At 38.3% G+C, this 15347-nt stretch overlaps 1 protein-coding gene and 1 pseudogene across 6 annotated transcripts in view; both read right to left on the bottom strand.

The window, feature by feature from the left end:
• PPHLN1 (periphilin 1) overlaps positions 1 to 15334 on the bottom strand; it is a 160860-nt gene extending 145526 nt beyond the window's left edge. For 4 of the 6 annotated variants that reach the window (XM_044228671.1, XM_044228673.1, XM_044228675.1 and 1 more), the window contains exons 1-3: positions 15233 to 15306; positions 14340 to 14609; positions 4709 to 4800 (exon numbers count right to left, since the gene is read on the bottom strand). In XM_044228671.1, the coding sequence (XP_044084606.1) occupies positions 4709 to 4800; positions 14340 to 14379 (132 nt within the window). In that variant the 5' untranslated portion in view covers positions 14380 to 14609; positions 15233 to 15306. Of the gene's footprint in view, positions 1 to 4708; positions 4801 to 8321; positions 8365 to 14339; positions 14610 to 15232 lie in introns of all 6 variants that reach the window. The other 2 variants (XM_044228672.1, XM_044228674.1) reach the window with 2 other exon arrangements.
• On the bottom strand, positions 2948 to 3756 carry LOC122892348 (annotated as a pseudogene).
• Positions 15335 to 15347: the final 13 nt, after the last annotated feature.

Genomic DNA, 15347 nt, shown 5'->3' with positions numbered 1-15347 from the left:
AGGAACTTTACTAATTTATATTTATATATATACTAATATATATACTAACTTTACTAATTTATATTTCTAGTTCTAGTGTCATTTAACAATTTTCTAGCCCGAGGATTCAGCAGGTCCTTGAAATCAGATGTGAATAAAAAATTACTTTTTTCACCCAAATACAGCAACAAACAACAGAATAACAACAGAAATATCTGTGGCTTCGTCACTAACAGAAATCATAGATATTTTCATACCATGTTATAGCTGTTGCATTAACTCAAAACACCATTTTCTCTCATAACTTTGAAAATACAGTAATGAAACTCCCACCATTACCTCTTAGTACTTTAATGACCTACTAAAGAAGTACATATTACTGTATTACAAAATTGTTTTATAATAGTTCGATAATTCAAATATAAGAGGTCTTCTTTAATTCTGTGTATTTGGTAGTTTTAAAACCCCTACTCTAAAAGGGATCCATAGGCTTCACCAGACTGTTAAAAGGATCCATGGCACCAAAAAGTTTAAGAAACTTCGCTTTACTTTACTAAAACGAAAATGGAGGTGTAACATAGAAGGTAAAGAGATAACTTCCAAGAGCCATCAAAGGCGCATAATTGAGGGGAGGGGAAGGCTTTAAATTTCTAACCAAAAAAAAAGGCCATGTTCACCATAAAAGCAAGTCTTGGGGAAAGGGATGTGGAATTGAGAAGGATTTATCAACTAAAAAAGGCTTATTGGGAGGAGGAAGGGACCAATCACTAGAATTAAAATTGTTTCTTCAAAAGGAGAGCAATAAAGCTGCACAAGGTCTGGGCAGATTCTGTGCTCTCAGGAGAAAGGCAATCTAGGTACCTCCCCAAATAGGAGGAACTAAGTAGCCAGAGAATTTAGGAAGTCAGATTCACCTTTGGGAACTTAGAGTTGGTTGAGTACTTCCACTATGATTTTAAATGCACTTGTGGTATAAAATATATCTATCTGCTTCCTGCTGATGAAATTACTTTATAAAGGAGCCTCTATTTCACATTTACACTCACATAAATTATTTAAAAATGAAATAATTTTTATTTGGGTTTAGATTTTACTACAATAGCCTCATCCACTGATAACTTCCATCACCTGTCATTTTACCTCAACTCCTGTCATCATCAGCAACTTCAGTGTTCATCTGCCTTTCTTAACTGCATAAGTAACCAGTTAACTTTTATACAACACTGATGTTTTGATCCTAGCTGCAAATATTAGGACTTAATTTTCTGGATGGGGCCCAGACACTGATATTTAAGAACTCTCTGTGTGACTTCAAAGTCCAGCGAGGACTGAGAGTCTCTAATCTAAATCACTGAGCAAATCGAGCTACCAAGTTTTCCTGATCTCAACTCCAATAACCTTCACCCACCCTCTATTCCTACCCCCATCTGCTGGATTTAAATCACCCAGAACTGTACTCTCTTGGAAACTCTACACTTCAAAATACCAATTGCCTATCTTTCTACCACACACTGGTCTTCAGATTCACTGAGTCTTTTCTGTCCCTCAACACCTCACTTCTTTCAATCCTCTGTCCCTCTTACAGCTTTATCTCCTTCCTGAATCACCCCATAACACATAATATATTACCTCAGTAACTCTCTGAGTCAGAACTTTCAATATCTTTATCTTTCTGAGTCCACCACTCATCATGCAATCTTAAATCAATACAACTTGCCTCCTCCACCCCAAAATTGGGCTACTTAGGTAATAAAGCACACATTCCTGCAGACTGGTACCCCTATAATATTACAGCGCAAAGCTCACTGCCCCTCAGCCACAGTCTTTTAAAACATCTCTGGTGAGGAGATACCAACAATAGCTACTTACAATTCAAGGCTGGCCTCAAATCACCCTCTACCTCCTGCACTTTCAGATGATCTTGCTACCCCTTCAGAGAAAACAAAGGCTTTTAGTATGAACTTTCTCAAATCCATTCTCACACAATGACCTAGAGATCTGAAGGGTCCTTCTTTTGTCCTTAGGCCACTGATAAGACAATTATCCCCATCTTAAAACTCATTCCTCCCCAGCTTGTTTAAACCACTTCCCCTGCGTAGAAATAGCTGACAGCCTCCTGACAGGTCCCTCTGCCTCCAGTCTTAACTCTCTGAATCACCTTCCACTGCACTGTGTTCTAGAATACAAGCCAGCGTGCATAAATAACGCAGAATGGTATAATAAGTGGTGTAATATATAACTTTTCCCATGATTTGATCATGAATACTTCCCACTGTTGTCTGAAATTCTATTTCTGTATATAAATCCCTGCTTACATTTTATGGCTTCTACAACATTCTACTGAGTTCTATAAATGTTGTACCATTCAACACTCAGAATTGTTTTGAAGATTAAGAGATTTATTTGTAAAACCCCTCACTTACAGTAAGCAGGAACTAGTTAAACATGTAATTACAGTAAGTTACCACTTAAAAGTCACCCCCTGTCTAAATGTATCTTATTTTATAATTCGGAATCACGTGTTACATTAAGGGGGAAAAAACCTAATTAGGAAAAAAAAAAAGGCACTTCCCCAAAATTGAAAACAAACTAAAACAAATCCAACTATATATTCCAGTTGGTGGCGTAACCACACAGAAAATTTTTATTCTTGAAATACAAATTCCTAATAGGATATATCCTTAGAAAGGTAGGGATCCCAAGAATTTTTTTTTCTAAAATCATCCCTTTTACTACCTCTCCTCATTACTCCCACATTATGTTTATCTATATCACTTTGTTCTGTTTTCCTAGATAAACTATAATTTTATCAAACAGAAAAGAATTTAACTCAAAGTTTAATTAGAAACCACAGACGATAATAAATATACAATCTATAAATAAAACTTGGAAAGAAATGACATATAGTAACAAGTCTACTCGTTCTGAAATATGGTAGGCCTCTTTCTTTCCTCCATCTTTTATCTTTTTTTTGGGGGGGGGTCATCAAATGATCCTTTGTTGAAGTGTTTTCCTTTGTAGTTCTTAACTAGCTGGGCATTCCACTGCACCACTATTGATGTCATCTATGATGTCATGAGGATGGTGGCCATCAACACTGCAGCCCGCAGATTGGGCCATCCCCAGGATCTCCTTAATGGTTCTAGAGAATTATCTGGCTAAAGATCAGTGACATAATGGGGTGCCTGGGCGGCTCAGTGGGTTGAGCCTCTGCCTTTGGTTCGGGTCATGATCCTAGGGTCCTGGGATTGAGCCCCATATAGGGCTCTCTGCTTAGCAGGGAGCCTGCTTCCTCCTCTCTCTCTGCCTGCCTCTCTGCCTACTTGTGATCTGGGTCTGTCAAATAAATAAATAAAAAATCTTAAAAAAAAAAAAAAAGATCAGTGGCATATCTATCAGGCAATGTTGACAATCTTATCAAAAGTGATATTTCCACTGCTTAATGTTTTTCTTCAGTATCTTGGCGGTTCCTTGAGGGCTTTAACCATCAGGGCAGAGGCAGTCTGCCTGCAGTCCCACTTCAGTCTGGGCCTGTCTGTTCTGAATGGTCAGTTTCACTGTAATCCTCAGACCCTTCCAATTATCAGTTGCCTTGGCGAGGTCATCACCAACTTCTGCTGGAGAAAGACTCAAGAGGCCGATCTTGGGGTCCAGGACAGACACAGCACCAACTTCCCCATCAGTGCACCCCAGGTACATGACTTTGATCTAATTGGGGTTGGGATCTTGAACTTAGGAGGCATGGCAGAGGTAGCTGGTGTCAGGATGAACCCGAATTCGAGACTACTAAAGACAGTTGCACCCCTGCCTCCTCTGAGCCAAAAACCAAAAAGTCCATCTTTTATCATTTTAGATCAACCCGGCCTAAGCTGTAACCCGGGCCAAATGACAATGCTAAAAGTGGTATCACCCATCTGTAGGACTTACTCAGAATATATAAGTGAAGAAAAAAAAACAAAAACAAAAAACTAGCATATAAACAAGTATTTGTACCTTTGATGGCATATGATGAATCCATAATATAGCCACATAGTATCAACACAACCCAAGCCCCTGGCGCTTAGAATGGGCCTGTGTAAAGTTTAAGATTGACAGTTTCTTGACCCTTCCCAAACTTTCCCTTAGGTCTCTGCAGAGGATTCTGCACAGAGAGTGCATATATTCACGCAATAAACACTGAACTCCTACTATGTGCCACATACGAGATGGTGCTGGGAATACAATAACAAGCACAATAGCAAGCTCCTTGAGAAAAGGCCTAATTAAAAATTTCCAATTCCCAAAGCAACAGAGACAATTAGTAGGACAGTATACTAAAGCTACCTACCTGTCCCTGATCTGCCTCTACTTCATAATTTCACATATCCAATTTGCAAACATTTTTAGAAATACAGAATAGGTGACAGCCAATAGTAGGAGCAGGTGCTCAAATACTCCTTCATTACCTGACAGTCCATCTTTATATAACCTCAAATTTTCTTCACAAATTCAATTCAATATAAAAACCCTCCATTTTATAAATCTAAATAAGAAATATGAAATATAGATTATCTACATAAATAAAATGCTGCATTTTCAAACTTTTAACTTTTAAAATATAAGCTTAATCTATATTTCAACCCAGACTGGTCAATTTTTATCTATTAAAGATTTTACTATACCTAGCTTCAGTATAACAAATTCACTTAGACACCAGGTTTTGAATTATTCTACATCAGTAGTAACTTACACTGGGATGACTTCGCGGAGGTACTCGTTCTCTTGGAAGTCTTTCATAGTCATATCGTCCCTCAGACCACATTTCATCTCTTCTGTAAGCCACTAAACAAAAAGATCAAAGATTTACGGGTGTTATGTTATTAGAGAGCAAGAGAGATTTTTAAAAGAGTAAATATTTACATGCCAATGATTATTTTCCAGAGAGACTTAAATAAAATGTAAGTGACCAAAAGGAAGAAAGAATGAATAAGGCAATTATTTTTCCAAACAATTCAGAAATGTCCGTTTTTTAAAAATGTAATAGAAAGCCCCGTGTTCCGTTTCAAAGGCTATTTAAAGCTTCAAAGAGCTTGTTTCCAACAACTGTGGTAAAAAGATCTATAAGAGCGGTGCCTGGGTGGCTCAGTGGGTTAAAGCCTCTGCCTTCAGCTCAGGTAGTGATCTCAGGGTTCTGGGATAGAGCCCGTCATCAGGCTCTCTGCTCAGCGGGGAGCCTGCTTCCTCCCCCCTCCCTGCCTGCCTGTCTGCCTACTTGTAATCTCTGTCTCTGGGTCAAATAAATAAATAAAATGTTTTTTAAAAATCCATAAAATCACAAATATTTTTTCATTCTTATAGTAAAAATTAGAGAAGATGCATCTGCATGAATAATTTACAATGCTCAGCAATGCTGCTATTTCCTGGTTTCTGTAACACTAGTGTCTAGTTTTGTTGCATTCCTACAGCTTTATCTCTTCTATGTGTTCAATGAAATAGTTTTAATCAAAAAGTGTTAAACAATCCTATAAAAGCACACTCAACAAACCCTGAAATGAATCACACTCAGTATTTGCTTTTAATGCTATAAATTTATTTCAATGCAAAGACATTCTCATAATATTTGAAATTAAAATAAAAGTTCTGACAGCATTTTTCATGTTTGGGATACAGACAGAGGCTTCCTACTTTGAGAGCTGACGTGTTCTGGATGGAGGGCTGAGTGCATTATGGAGTCCAGATGGAAACAACATGGGAACAGGCAAAAAAAAAGATAAGCAAGACAAACAAGAGATGATGAGCAGAGGGTGCAGGAACTAGCCTTAAGGTCATCTATATGAAATGGCAACACAGTAGATCAGGGGTTAACGAACTTTTTTATAAAGGACCAGACTAATATTTTCAGCCTTGCAGGTCACAGGTCTCTGTCAAAACTACTTTATTCTAGTGTTATAATATGAAAGCAGCCATAAGCAACACCTATAAATGTAGGGGTGTGGCCATGTACCAAAAACACTGTATTTACAAAAATAGGCAGGCAGTCCACAGGCAGCAGCTCAACAACCACCAGAGTAGATGAGAAATGGTTAAGAGAACAGAACCATGAGAAAGTGAACCAGGTTCTGACCCAAGAACTATGAACCATAAGTGATAGAGAAGACAGAGAAGGATAATCACAAGTGAGAAGTGAAAAATGGGACCTGTACTAAGTCAGGACCTTTGTAGTACACAGAAAATAGGGCAACAAGTCCAAACACATAGTCCCAAATTTGTGAAGAAGGAAAATTTCTCAGAGAAGATACATATCAAAAGATTTTCGGTGGCTCTTTATGATGTAATAATACTAACAGGGTGAGGGGAGTGTTGATGGCGAAGATGACATCCCACTTTAGCAGGACAGAATTCTAACGGTTTAGGCCAGAAAAAAACAAAGGCTGGATGATGAGGGCAATATTTTTTTACACTATCCACAGTACAATCTTAATTTTCTCTGTAAAAACAAACCTACAATATTTTCTAATACAAATAGTGCAATAAAATGAACCAACTCAAAGATGCCTAGAAAAATCTTAATTTAAGTTACAAATTAGCTTTTAACATTATACATAAATCAACCGCAATTCCAAGTCCATAATCAGACATCATCAAGAATGTTATTTCAGGGGACGCCTGGGTGGCGCAGTTGGTTAAACGACTGCCTCCGGCTCAGGGCGTGATCCTGGAGTCCCGGGATCGAGTCCCACATCAGGCTCCCAGCTCCATGGGGAGTCTGCTTCTCCCTCTGACCTTCTGTTCGCTCATGCTCTCTCTCACCGTCTCTCTCTCTCAAATAAATAAAATAAAATCTTAAAAAAAAAATTAAAAAAAAAAAATTAAAAAAAAAAAAAAAAAAGAATGTTATTTCAGGGGCGCCTGGGTGGCTCACTTGGTTAAGCACCTGCCTTCAGCTCAGGTCCTAATTTCAGAGTCCTGGGTCCTCCCTCTCCCTCTGCCTTCCCCCCACCCCACATGCTCTCTCTCGCTCTCAAATAAGTAAAACCTTTAAAAAGAAAAAAGAGAGAGAGAGAATGTTATTTCAGAGTAACCAATCTTTTAAATACAAGAATTGATGGAAGCTTGAAAAAAAAGAAATTATCAGAATTACTCCTCCTATACTACCTTTACTGAACCCACCAAAAGTTTCATGGAGTCTAAAGAACAAGTCAGATTTTATCCTGCTTGAGAAACAATGGAGAGAAGTAACAGCAACCAACTGAAATCAAATCACAGGGGAAAAAAAAGAACCCCCCCCCAAAAAAATGGACAAATGATATGAAGACAGTTCACAAAAAAAGGAAAGACAATGACTCAATCCTTTGAAAAGACGCTCAACTTTCTTCAAAATAAGGAAGATGAAAACTAAAACTAGAATTGAGTACTCATTTTCAACCAAAGCTCCACAAAAATAAAACTGCTCTGATTAAAGTAAAGTAACGCTCTCATGTATTAATGAAAAGAGTGATTTGGTACAGACAGGGGAAAAATGGGCAATATCTATTAAATGTTAAATGCACATATGCTTTGACCTGGACATTCTACTTCTCTGTATACTTGAACAGGTACATAGCAAAGACTGAAAGCAACCTAAAATGTTGGTCAGAAGGGTATAGATTAAATAAAATGCTATACATTCATATAAAGGATAATTATGCAAGCCATTTTAAAGAAAAGTAACCCCACACGTAATACAGAAGGAATGCCAAGATATACTGCTAAGCCAAAAAAAAAAAAAAAGGGGGTAGATTAATCTGTTGGATATGCTGCCACTTTGGAAAAATAAAAAGATAGGGTATGAATACATATCCATATGCACAGACTACTTCTGGGAGTAGAAACAAGAGAATGTAATAGTGCCTGTCTCTGGGGAGAACTGGGTGGCTGGGAATAGGAAGGTGAATATTTTCACTGCATAATGTTCTATACCTATTATCTATAACAAAAATAAGTAACTATACTTAAAAGTCCTGGAAATCATTCACTAAGCATAATGTGTCAGGACACCTGGATGGCTCAGTGGGAGAAGCATGTGACTCTTGATCTCAGGGTTTTGAGTTCGAGCCCCATGTGGGGTGTACAGATTACTTAAATAAGTAAAACGTTAAAAAAAAAAGCCAAGCTTAGTGTCTCAAGTGATGGCAAAAATTAGGAATACAAATTAATGAACTAAAGGAAAACAAGTAAAAATAAGACTGTAATTAATGAAAAAGAAAAACTACAAGAGTTCTAAGGAAATACTATATAGTTTCTTAACTAGATGTAAACACTACAATATAAAAATTACTGGCTTCCCATAAAAAACACATAAGAATAACTACTATACTACTTACTTGAGTCCTTTCAGGAATCAAATTTAAAGTTTTCAACAATCTCCTGCAGGAGGGGGGGAAAAATACAGACATAAGGATTTGTGTCTGTATAAACCAACCAATGGAGAAAAAATAACCCTTCATTATATGTATAAATAAAACTCTCAAAATAAAAAAATTACGACCATTAATAAGCCAAACCCCCTTCAAAGACATCTTTAAGAACAGAAGACATTATTTTGACCACCAGAGGCCACCCAAGTTTCATAAGAACAACCGAATTATATTAAAGAATTCTAGTCCTAATTTTGCTAGTTGAGAACTGGGCAGGACATCTCTTATTCTTATCTCTGAAAGAAGTGCATTTGATGTCTAAGGTGATTTTTATCTAAAATATTAAGATTAAAATAACTCACAGATTGAAAAAAATTCTAGCGCCCTTAGTCTGGAAATCCTTAGTTTTATATTGGCAATAAATACTCCCATGAACACGTCATCTCAAAATCAAGGCAAGCAACATCAATTCATCAAAGAATACTAAACTTACTAGATAAAAATTTGATGGAGAACTTTTTGTTTTTCCAAAATTTTTTTAGTATAGTTGACACCCAACATTACATTAGTTTCAGGTATACAATGCAGTAATTAATACATTATACTATGCTCACAAGTGTAGCTACCATCTGTCACCACACATCACTGTTACAATAATATCAGTGACTATATTCTCTATGCTGTGCTTTTTACTCCTGTGACTTCATTCCAGAACTCAAAGCCTGTATTTCCAACAAGAGGACTTTTTAAAACTTTCTCCCAAGGGGCGCCTGGGTGGCTCAGTTAGTTAAGCGTTATGATCCCAGGGTCCCAGATCCAACCCCACAAAGGCTCCCTGCTCAGCAGAGAGTCTGCTTCTTTCCTTCTTCCTCTCCCTCTGCCTCTCCTCCCTGCTCATGCATGCACATGCTGTCAAATAAATAAAATCTGTAAATAGATAACTTTTATGAAAATCACTATATATTTTCAGAATTAAGAACATAAAAATAGAACACAATATAAAACTAAAAATATATACGCAGGGCGCCTGGGTGGCTCAGTGGGTTAAAACCTCTGCCTTCAACTCAGGTCATGATCCCAGGGTCCTGGGATCGAGCCCCACATCAGGCTCTCTGCTCAGTGGGGAGCCTGCTTCCCCCTCTCTCTCTGCCTGCCTCTCTGCCTACTTGTGATCTCTGTCAAATAATAAAATCTTTAAAAAAAAAAAATATATATATATATACATATATTTATACGCACTAATGGTATTGCTGTCATGGGGCACTTTTTTTCTTGATTATTCTTTCTACTTAATCCAAGTTTTTATTTAAATACAAGTTAGGTAACATACAGCATAATGTTGGTTTCACGTGTAGGATTTTGTGATTTATCACTTACATATGGCACCCGGTGCTTGTCACAGCAAGTGCCCTCCTTAATACCTATCTCCCATTCAGCCCATTCCCCTGTCCACATAAACAAAGGAAAAAAACCCTCCAAAAGATACTGACATTTTAGTAAGGCTAAACAGAGCATGGTGGAGCAAAATAATTAGGCTTCACAAAGATAAAACACCTCCCCCCGCCCCCAAAATCCAGTAGCACAGGTGAGGCTCATGTCAAATTATTAAAAATCCTTCATCCTTAAGAAATCTATATAATAGGGAAAGAGAAGTATAAATAAAATATTCCACACACAACCTCATACTGTTAGTAAAACAAAAGAAAAGACACAGTTTGATGATTACATACAAAAGGAAAGAATGAATACTGGGCTATCAGGAAGGTAAGTCTTAAGCTGGATCTTTAATTAAGACAACAAAAAAGGGTAAAGATAATCTATTCAGCAGCCTTCTGATTAGTAGCACATGTTGTTTATGACATTATCCCGATTTAGGAAATTGACCCATCCCACAACTAGAAGCCAATCAGCTAAATTTAAGCAAAGATGCTTTCTCACTTAAGTGATCATGTTACTGTGTAATCACTAATCATCCATTAGTGGAGTCTCAGAAGTATTCCAGTCAAGTTCTCGGATCCAATAGGATTTGAAAACCGAAGGATAGAACTGAAAAATTAAAGAACCCTCTATATCACAATTAGGCAGAGAATGGATTAGAATTCAGCATAGAGAATGTAAGCTTCATTTAGAAGTTTGCTAAAAACTAGTTCTAGATTATAAACCTTGTATTCTCTTATACCATTACTGATTAGAGTAATTCATCAGGATTCAATTTAAATGTCAGCTTTTCTTACATTCTCCAGAAAGTACAAAGTTGTTCTTTCTTTGGGGTTGTTAAGGCACCCTTCTATAATAGTGCTATATAACATCATTTGCACTTAACTTTTCTTCCAGTCCTCCCTCCCAAACTAAACACCACTGCAAAGGCAATTACTTTTCTTACTTCTATTGCTTAGCAAGGTAAAGGTACTTAAAAAATATTGGCCAGATAAATAGATAGATTATTCAAATGACCACCATAAGAGCCATTCCAGGGAACCTAAATACTGGTTTCTATTCATTACAGATATCCCCCAGCTACCTGAAAATTCACCCTATGTCACTTCGCTTTTACAAAAGACCTGCCTTAGTACCTGTTTTCACTAACCAAAAGAAATCCAAAGATTTTCATTTACAAAGTATTAACTGCCTCTTTCCTTAATGCCATTTAACTTATGAAAGGCTTCAGAGAGTGAGGCAAACCTGTATTCAGAAAAGTTCCAATAAGCACTATTAAATTATGGCTCCTGGCGCTCCTGGATGGCTCAGTCCATGGGGCATGGGACTCGTGATCTCTGGGTTGTGAGTCTGAGCCCCACAAGTATAGAGTATAGAGATTATTTAAAAAAAAAAAAAAATACATATATATATATATATATATATATATATGTTTTGTTTTGTTTTTTTAAAGATTTTGGCTCTATATATTTCTCATGATACAAATGTCACTTCATTTCTGAAAGAAAGGCTATCAATGAGAGTTCTTTGGCTCTAGCACCTAAAGCAGTTGGTTAGCCCTGGCTGCACTTTAGATTATCGAAAGAACTTTATTTTTTTTTTTACGATTTTATTTATTTATTGGAGAGAATGAAAGCCAGAGATCACAGAGGGAGAAGGAGAAGCAGACTTAACACTGAGCAGAGAGCCCAATGTGGGCTTGATCCCAGGATCCTGAGATCATGACCTGAGCCAAAGGCAGACGCTCAACCAACTGAGCCATCCAAGCAGCCTAAAGAGCTTTAAAAATACAAATGCTTAGGCCCTAGCCTCTGTAATCCCTATATAATTGGCCTGGCGTGGAATGCTGACACTTTATTTAAAAAAAAAAAAACCTTAAACTTGGGTGCCTAGGTGGCTCATTTGCTTAAGTGTTTGCCTTTGGCTCAAGTCATGATCCCAGAGTCCTGGGATCTAGCCCTGTGGGGCAGGGATGGGTGGGGTGATTCCCTGCTCAGAAGAGAGCCTGCTTCTCCTTCTGCCCTTTGCCCTGCTCATGCTCTCTCAAATAAATAGATCTTTAAAAACAAAACAAAACCAAAAAAAACACTTAAACTCATCTCAGTATGAGATCCACTGACCCTAAAGCAAGGCAAACATATTCCAGACATCCTAAATTGAAGCAAGGTTTTAAGAACTGACTTCAACCCATAAACTAGATTATTACTATTCTTTATTGAAAAATGTTTATAATTTCAGACAACTAAAACTGAATTTTAGAACATAGTTAGCAAAGGTCTATAAAAAAAACCTAATACTGATGTCAATTAACATGGTAAAATAGAGCAAAATATTTACTAAAAATCAACCACTGTTCTGTGCTCAGGGAGATAAATGTAGGAAATGGTAGTTAAGAAAGCCAAGAAAATTTAAATAGACTCTTGAGAGATTGCTTAAATGGGGATGAATGATCGTGGAATCCAAAAAAAGGTAAAAGAATTATAATTATGGAAAATGTGTCTGAGAAAGTTGCAACTGATTAGAAGATTTGCATTGCAAAGGAATGGAAAGTAAGCCTGCACAGGAATTCAACAAGCTTTCATTTCCTCCCCTTTAGTAGATATTATCTCTACTATTCCACATGAAGCACAGAGGCTCTGAAAAACTCAATCCCAGAGCCAAAGCTTGGAATCATTCAGGTCTGCAGGATTTCAAATCCCAAACCCTTTTCATCATATCACATTGCTTCACAAAGGTAACGGGCAAAGACAGAACACATTCAAATGATTTAATGCTAATACAAAGCAAGCAGCTAGAGAAGTTCACCACAGGCTTCTAAGCCTAGAAATAAGGTATAGGGGAAAATGTCATTCCAGAAGATTAATCTGGCAGTATACTAAACAGATTAAAGGAGAATGACGCTTAAGGAGACTACAGATTATTCATAACCACCATATAACTTAAAGTACGGATGCCAGGCTGCGGGCACGCAGGCTAGTTTCACAAATTACTTGATTTTTTCAGTGCTTTAAGGATTCCTCTTATATAAGCTCCACTATACTGTGTTAAATATTTAGGAGATCCTTGATTGTTCAGTGTAAGTGATCAAGCAACTGAAATTATAAAAATAGACCAAAATACCAGATGTTTCCCTACATATGTTTATAAATCTAAATCTTACTTTACACCAGGATAAAGATTACCATCTTAACTGCTCAACCTCCTAGTCTCAATTCTCCTCTCCACTCCACCTTTAAAAAAGGATACTCAGTTAACTTTGCTAATACATCACGCATAGCCGAAGTTTCCCATATCAAGAATCCAAACTGTTTCACATCAATTAACTGTAATAAAACCAAATTCCTCTACCCTCCTGTTCTCTCCCAAAAAAAGTCATGCAGGCCAGACTCCTCACTATGCCACAAAGTAACACACACACCACCCTGGAGTTTTTTGATGTATTTCTCAATCTACAGTACTCATTCGACTTCTAACTACCCATGAAGATGAAGCTCAAAATCTAGTATTCTCCACAAAGTCCAATTCTAAGCCCTACCACACTAAAAAGGATTCCAAACTGGTGACTGATAGGCTGCATGTGAGAAGTGTTTGGCCCAGGGTTTTTTGGGTTTTGTTTTGGTTTTGTTTGTAATAAAGTGTTATCCCACTGACAACACTGAAAACTGGGAGATACCACTGTCCAAAACCATTTTTTCCAACTATTACTGAAAAACCTACATGCTCTGGCAACACTGGAACCATATTCTCACAGAGCCACAACCAGCTGAAGCTGAAGTACCAGCTGATCCCTTTCCAAAGATTCTTACATTTTAAAGTCAGATGACATGTCAACTTGCCCGACTTCTGAGACTGTACCTGCAGCAGTTGCAATCAAATAAATACCTAATGGGCAGTGGAATTACAAAAATAAACAAGAAAATGACAGCCCAGATTAGTAAAGAAGGTGAAGAGACAAGCAATTAATTAGCACAAGCAATTAATTAGCACACATGTGGTAAGTGCTAGGATGAGGAAAGTAGAGGGCACTTAGCACATGGCAAGGGTACCTAAATCTCTCTGGGGGGGAGTTACAAAATATCCCTCAGAGAAACTCACAGGGAAAATGAAACCCCTAGCAGGTGTAGGGATTATACACAGAGAGGTAAAAGAAAGGTCAGAGAAATCAAATGCCTCAGAGAGAGAAAAGAATCTCCCCAAAGACCCTGGTGGGGGGAGGGGGAGTTCTGAGGAAGTGAAATCAGTTCAATACAGGTAGAGTCATCACTTAACCTTAAATGCAGGTGTCAGAGAAAGGACTCAACTGAAAGGGCAGGAGGCAAAAAGCCAAGTGTTGGTTATGGTCAGGAGAAGAAAGAGAATTTCCATAAAGCAGTAGAGTATGTAACAGTTTGTTAAGCAGGAACAGAGCTTTCAGTGAGCTCAGCTGTTGTGTTGAGGGGTGAAATGTTTAAGAAAAGGAGGGAAAAGCAGCCGTAGCCTAAAATAGAAAGAGGAAGTACAAAGCAGCATGGAGATAAGGATGTAGCAAAGAAGACCAAAGGGGCTTACATCTTGGGCGATAACCAGAAATAACGGGGATGTGAAGCATGGTAGTTTGGGTTGGCCACAAGTTTGCCAAGAGAATTAGTCCCAGCGGTCCCCTGGTGGATGTGGAGGCATTCGGGCCTCTCAAAATTCAGCTGCGCCCTGGATGCAGTTCCTTCTCTCTAGAAGACATCGGCTTCAATCTGGATTGTGCAGACTCCAGGAGAGGCTCTGGATTCCAGGGTGCTGGCACGCAGGCTTCCAAGGAATGGTTAGAGGCCTGGTCTGTGTGTGCTGGTGGGTAGAAGTATAAACTACCTTGCATTAGTTCCTGATTTTTCTGTAGGAATGACAGCCCCGTTATCTCAAGAGAAAAACAGTGTATGCCCAATACAGATTTACAGGACGGAAAAAGATGCCAAGTAGTCCAACATTTGTCCACACTAACTCAAGATGAGTCATTCTGTCAATCCGAGTTGACCCTGTCTCAACTAGACTGAGATACCTGCCAAGAAAAGCCCAGTTTTACACTTTTTTTTTTTTTTTTTTTTTTTTTTTTGTAGCTCTCAAAGTGCCTAACACTTCACTGGGTACATTGAACACATTCTTTAAATTTACCGACTTTCTAACTGATCTTGGGTCACTGAAGTCAACCTATTCAGTCCTCTTTCTGCATAATAAGGCGCTAAAGAGAAGCAAACCTATGTCTCAGACTCAACAGTTTCCTTTATTCCAAACTCCACTGCGTCTCTACAACCTCCACCGCCAAGAGCGGAATTACTGCACGATTCAAATGCAACGGGAGACTCCCAACACCCGCCATAGAAAACACCCCACACCCGCTCGCCCGCTCGCTGGACTCGGCCCGTAGCAGAGCCCGACCCTGTCCACCTCGTGGAAAAGTAAAATGAGCTCACCGACTCTGGGCGTCCGGGAGACCCCGTAAATGTAGTCGTCGGCTCGTCGCCCTCACCTAAGCAGGCACTTCCGGCGCTCTCAAAGACGTAAGCAAAAGCGCCGCCTCTGGGCCCG

The sequence above is a fragment of the Neovison vison genome, chromosome 12, assembly GCF_020171115.1.
Source record: "Neovison vison isolate M4711 chromosome 12, ASM_NN_V1, whole genome shotgun sequence".
NCBI lineage: Eukaryota > Metazoa > Chordata > Mammalia > Carnivora > Mustelidae > Neogale > Neogale vison.
This window is presented reverse-complemented; position numbering and strand designations above follow the sequence as displayed.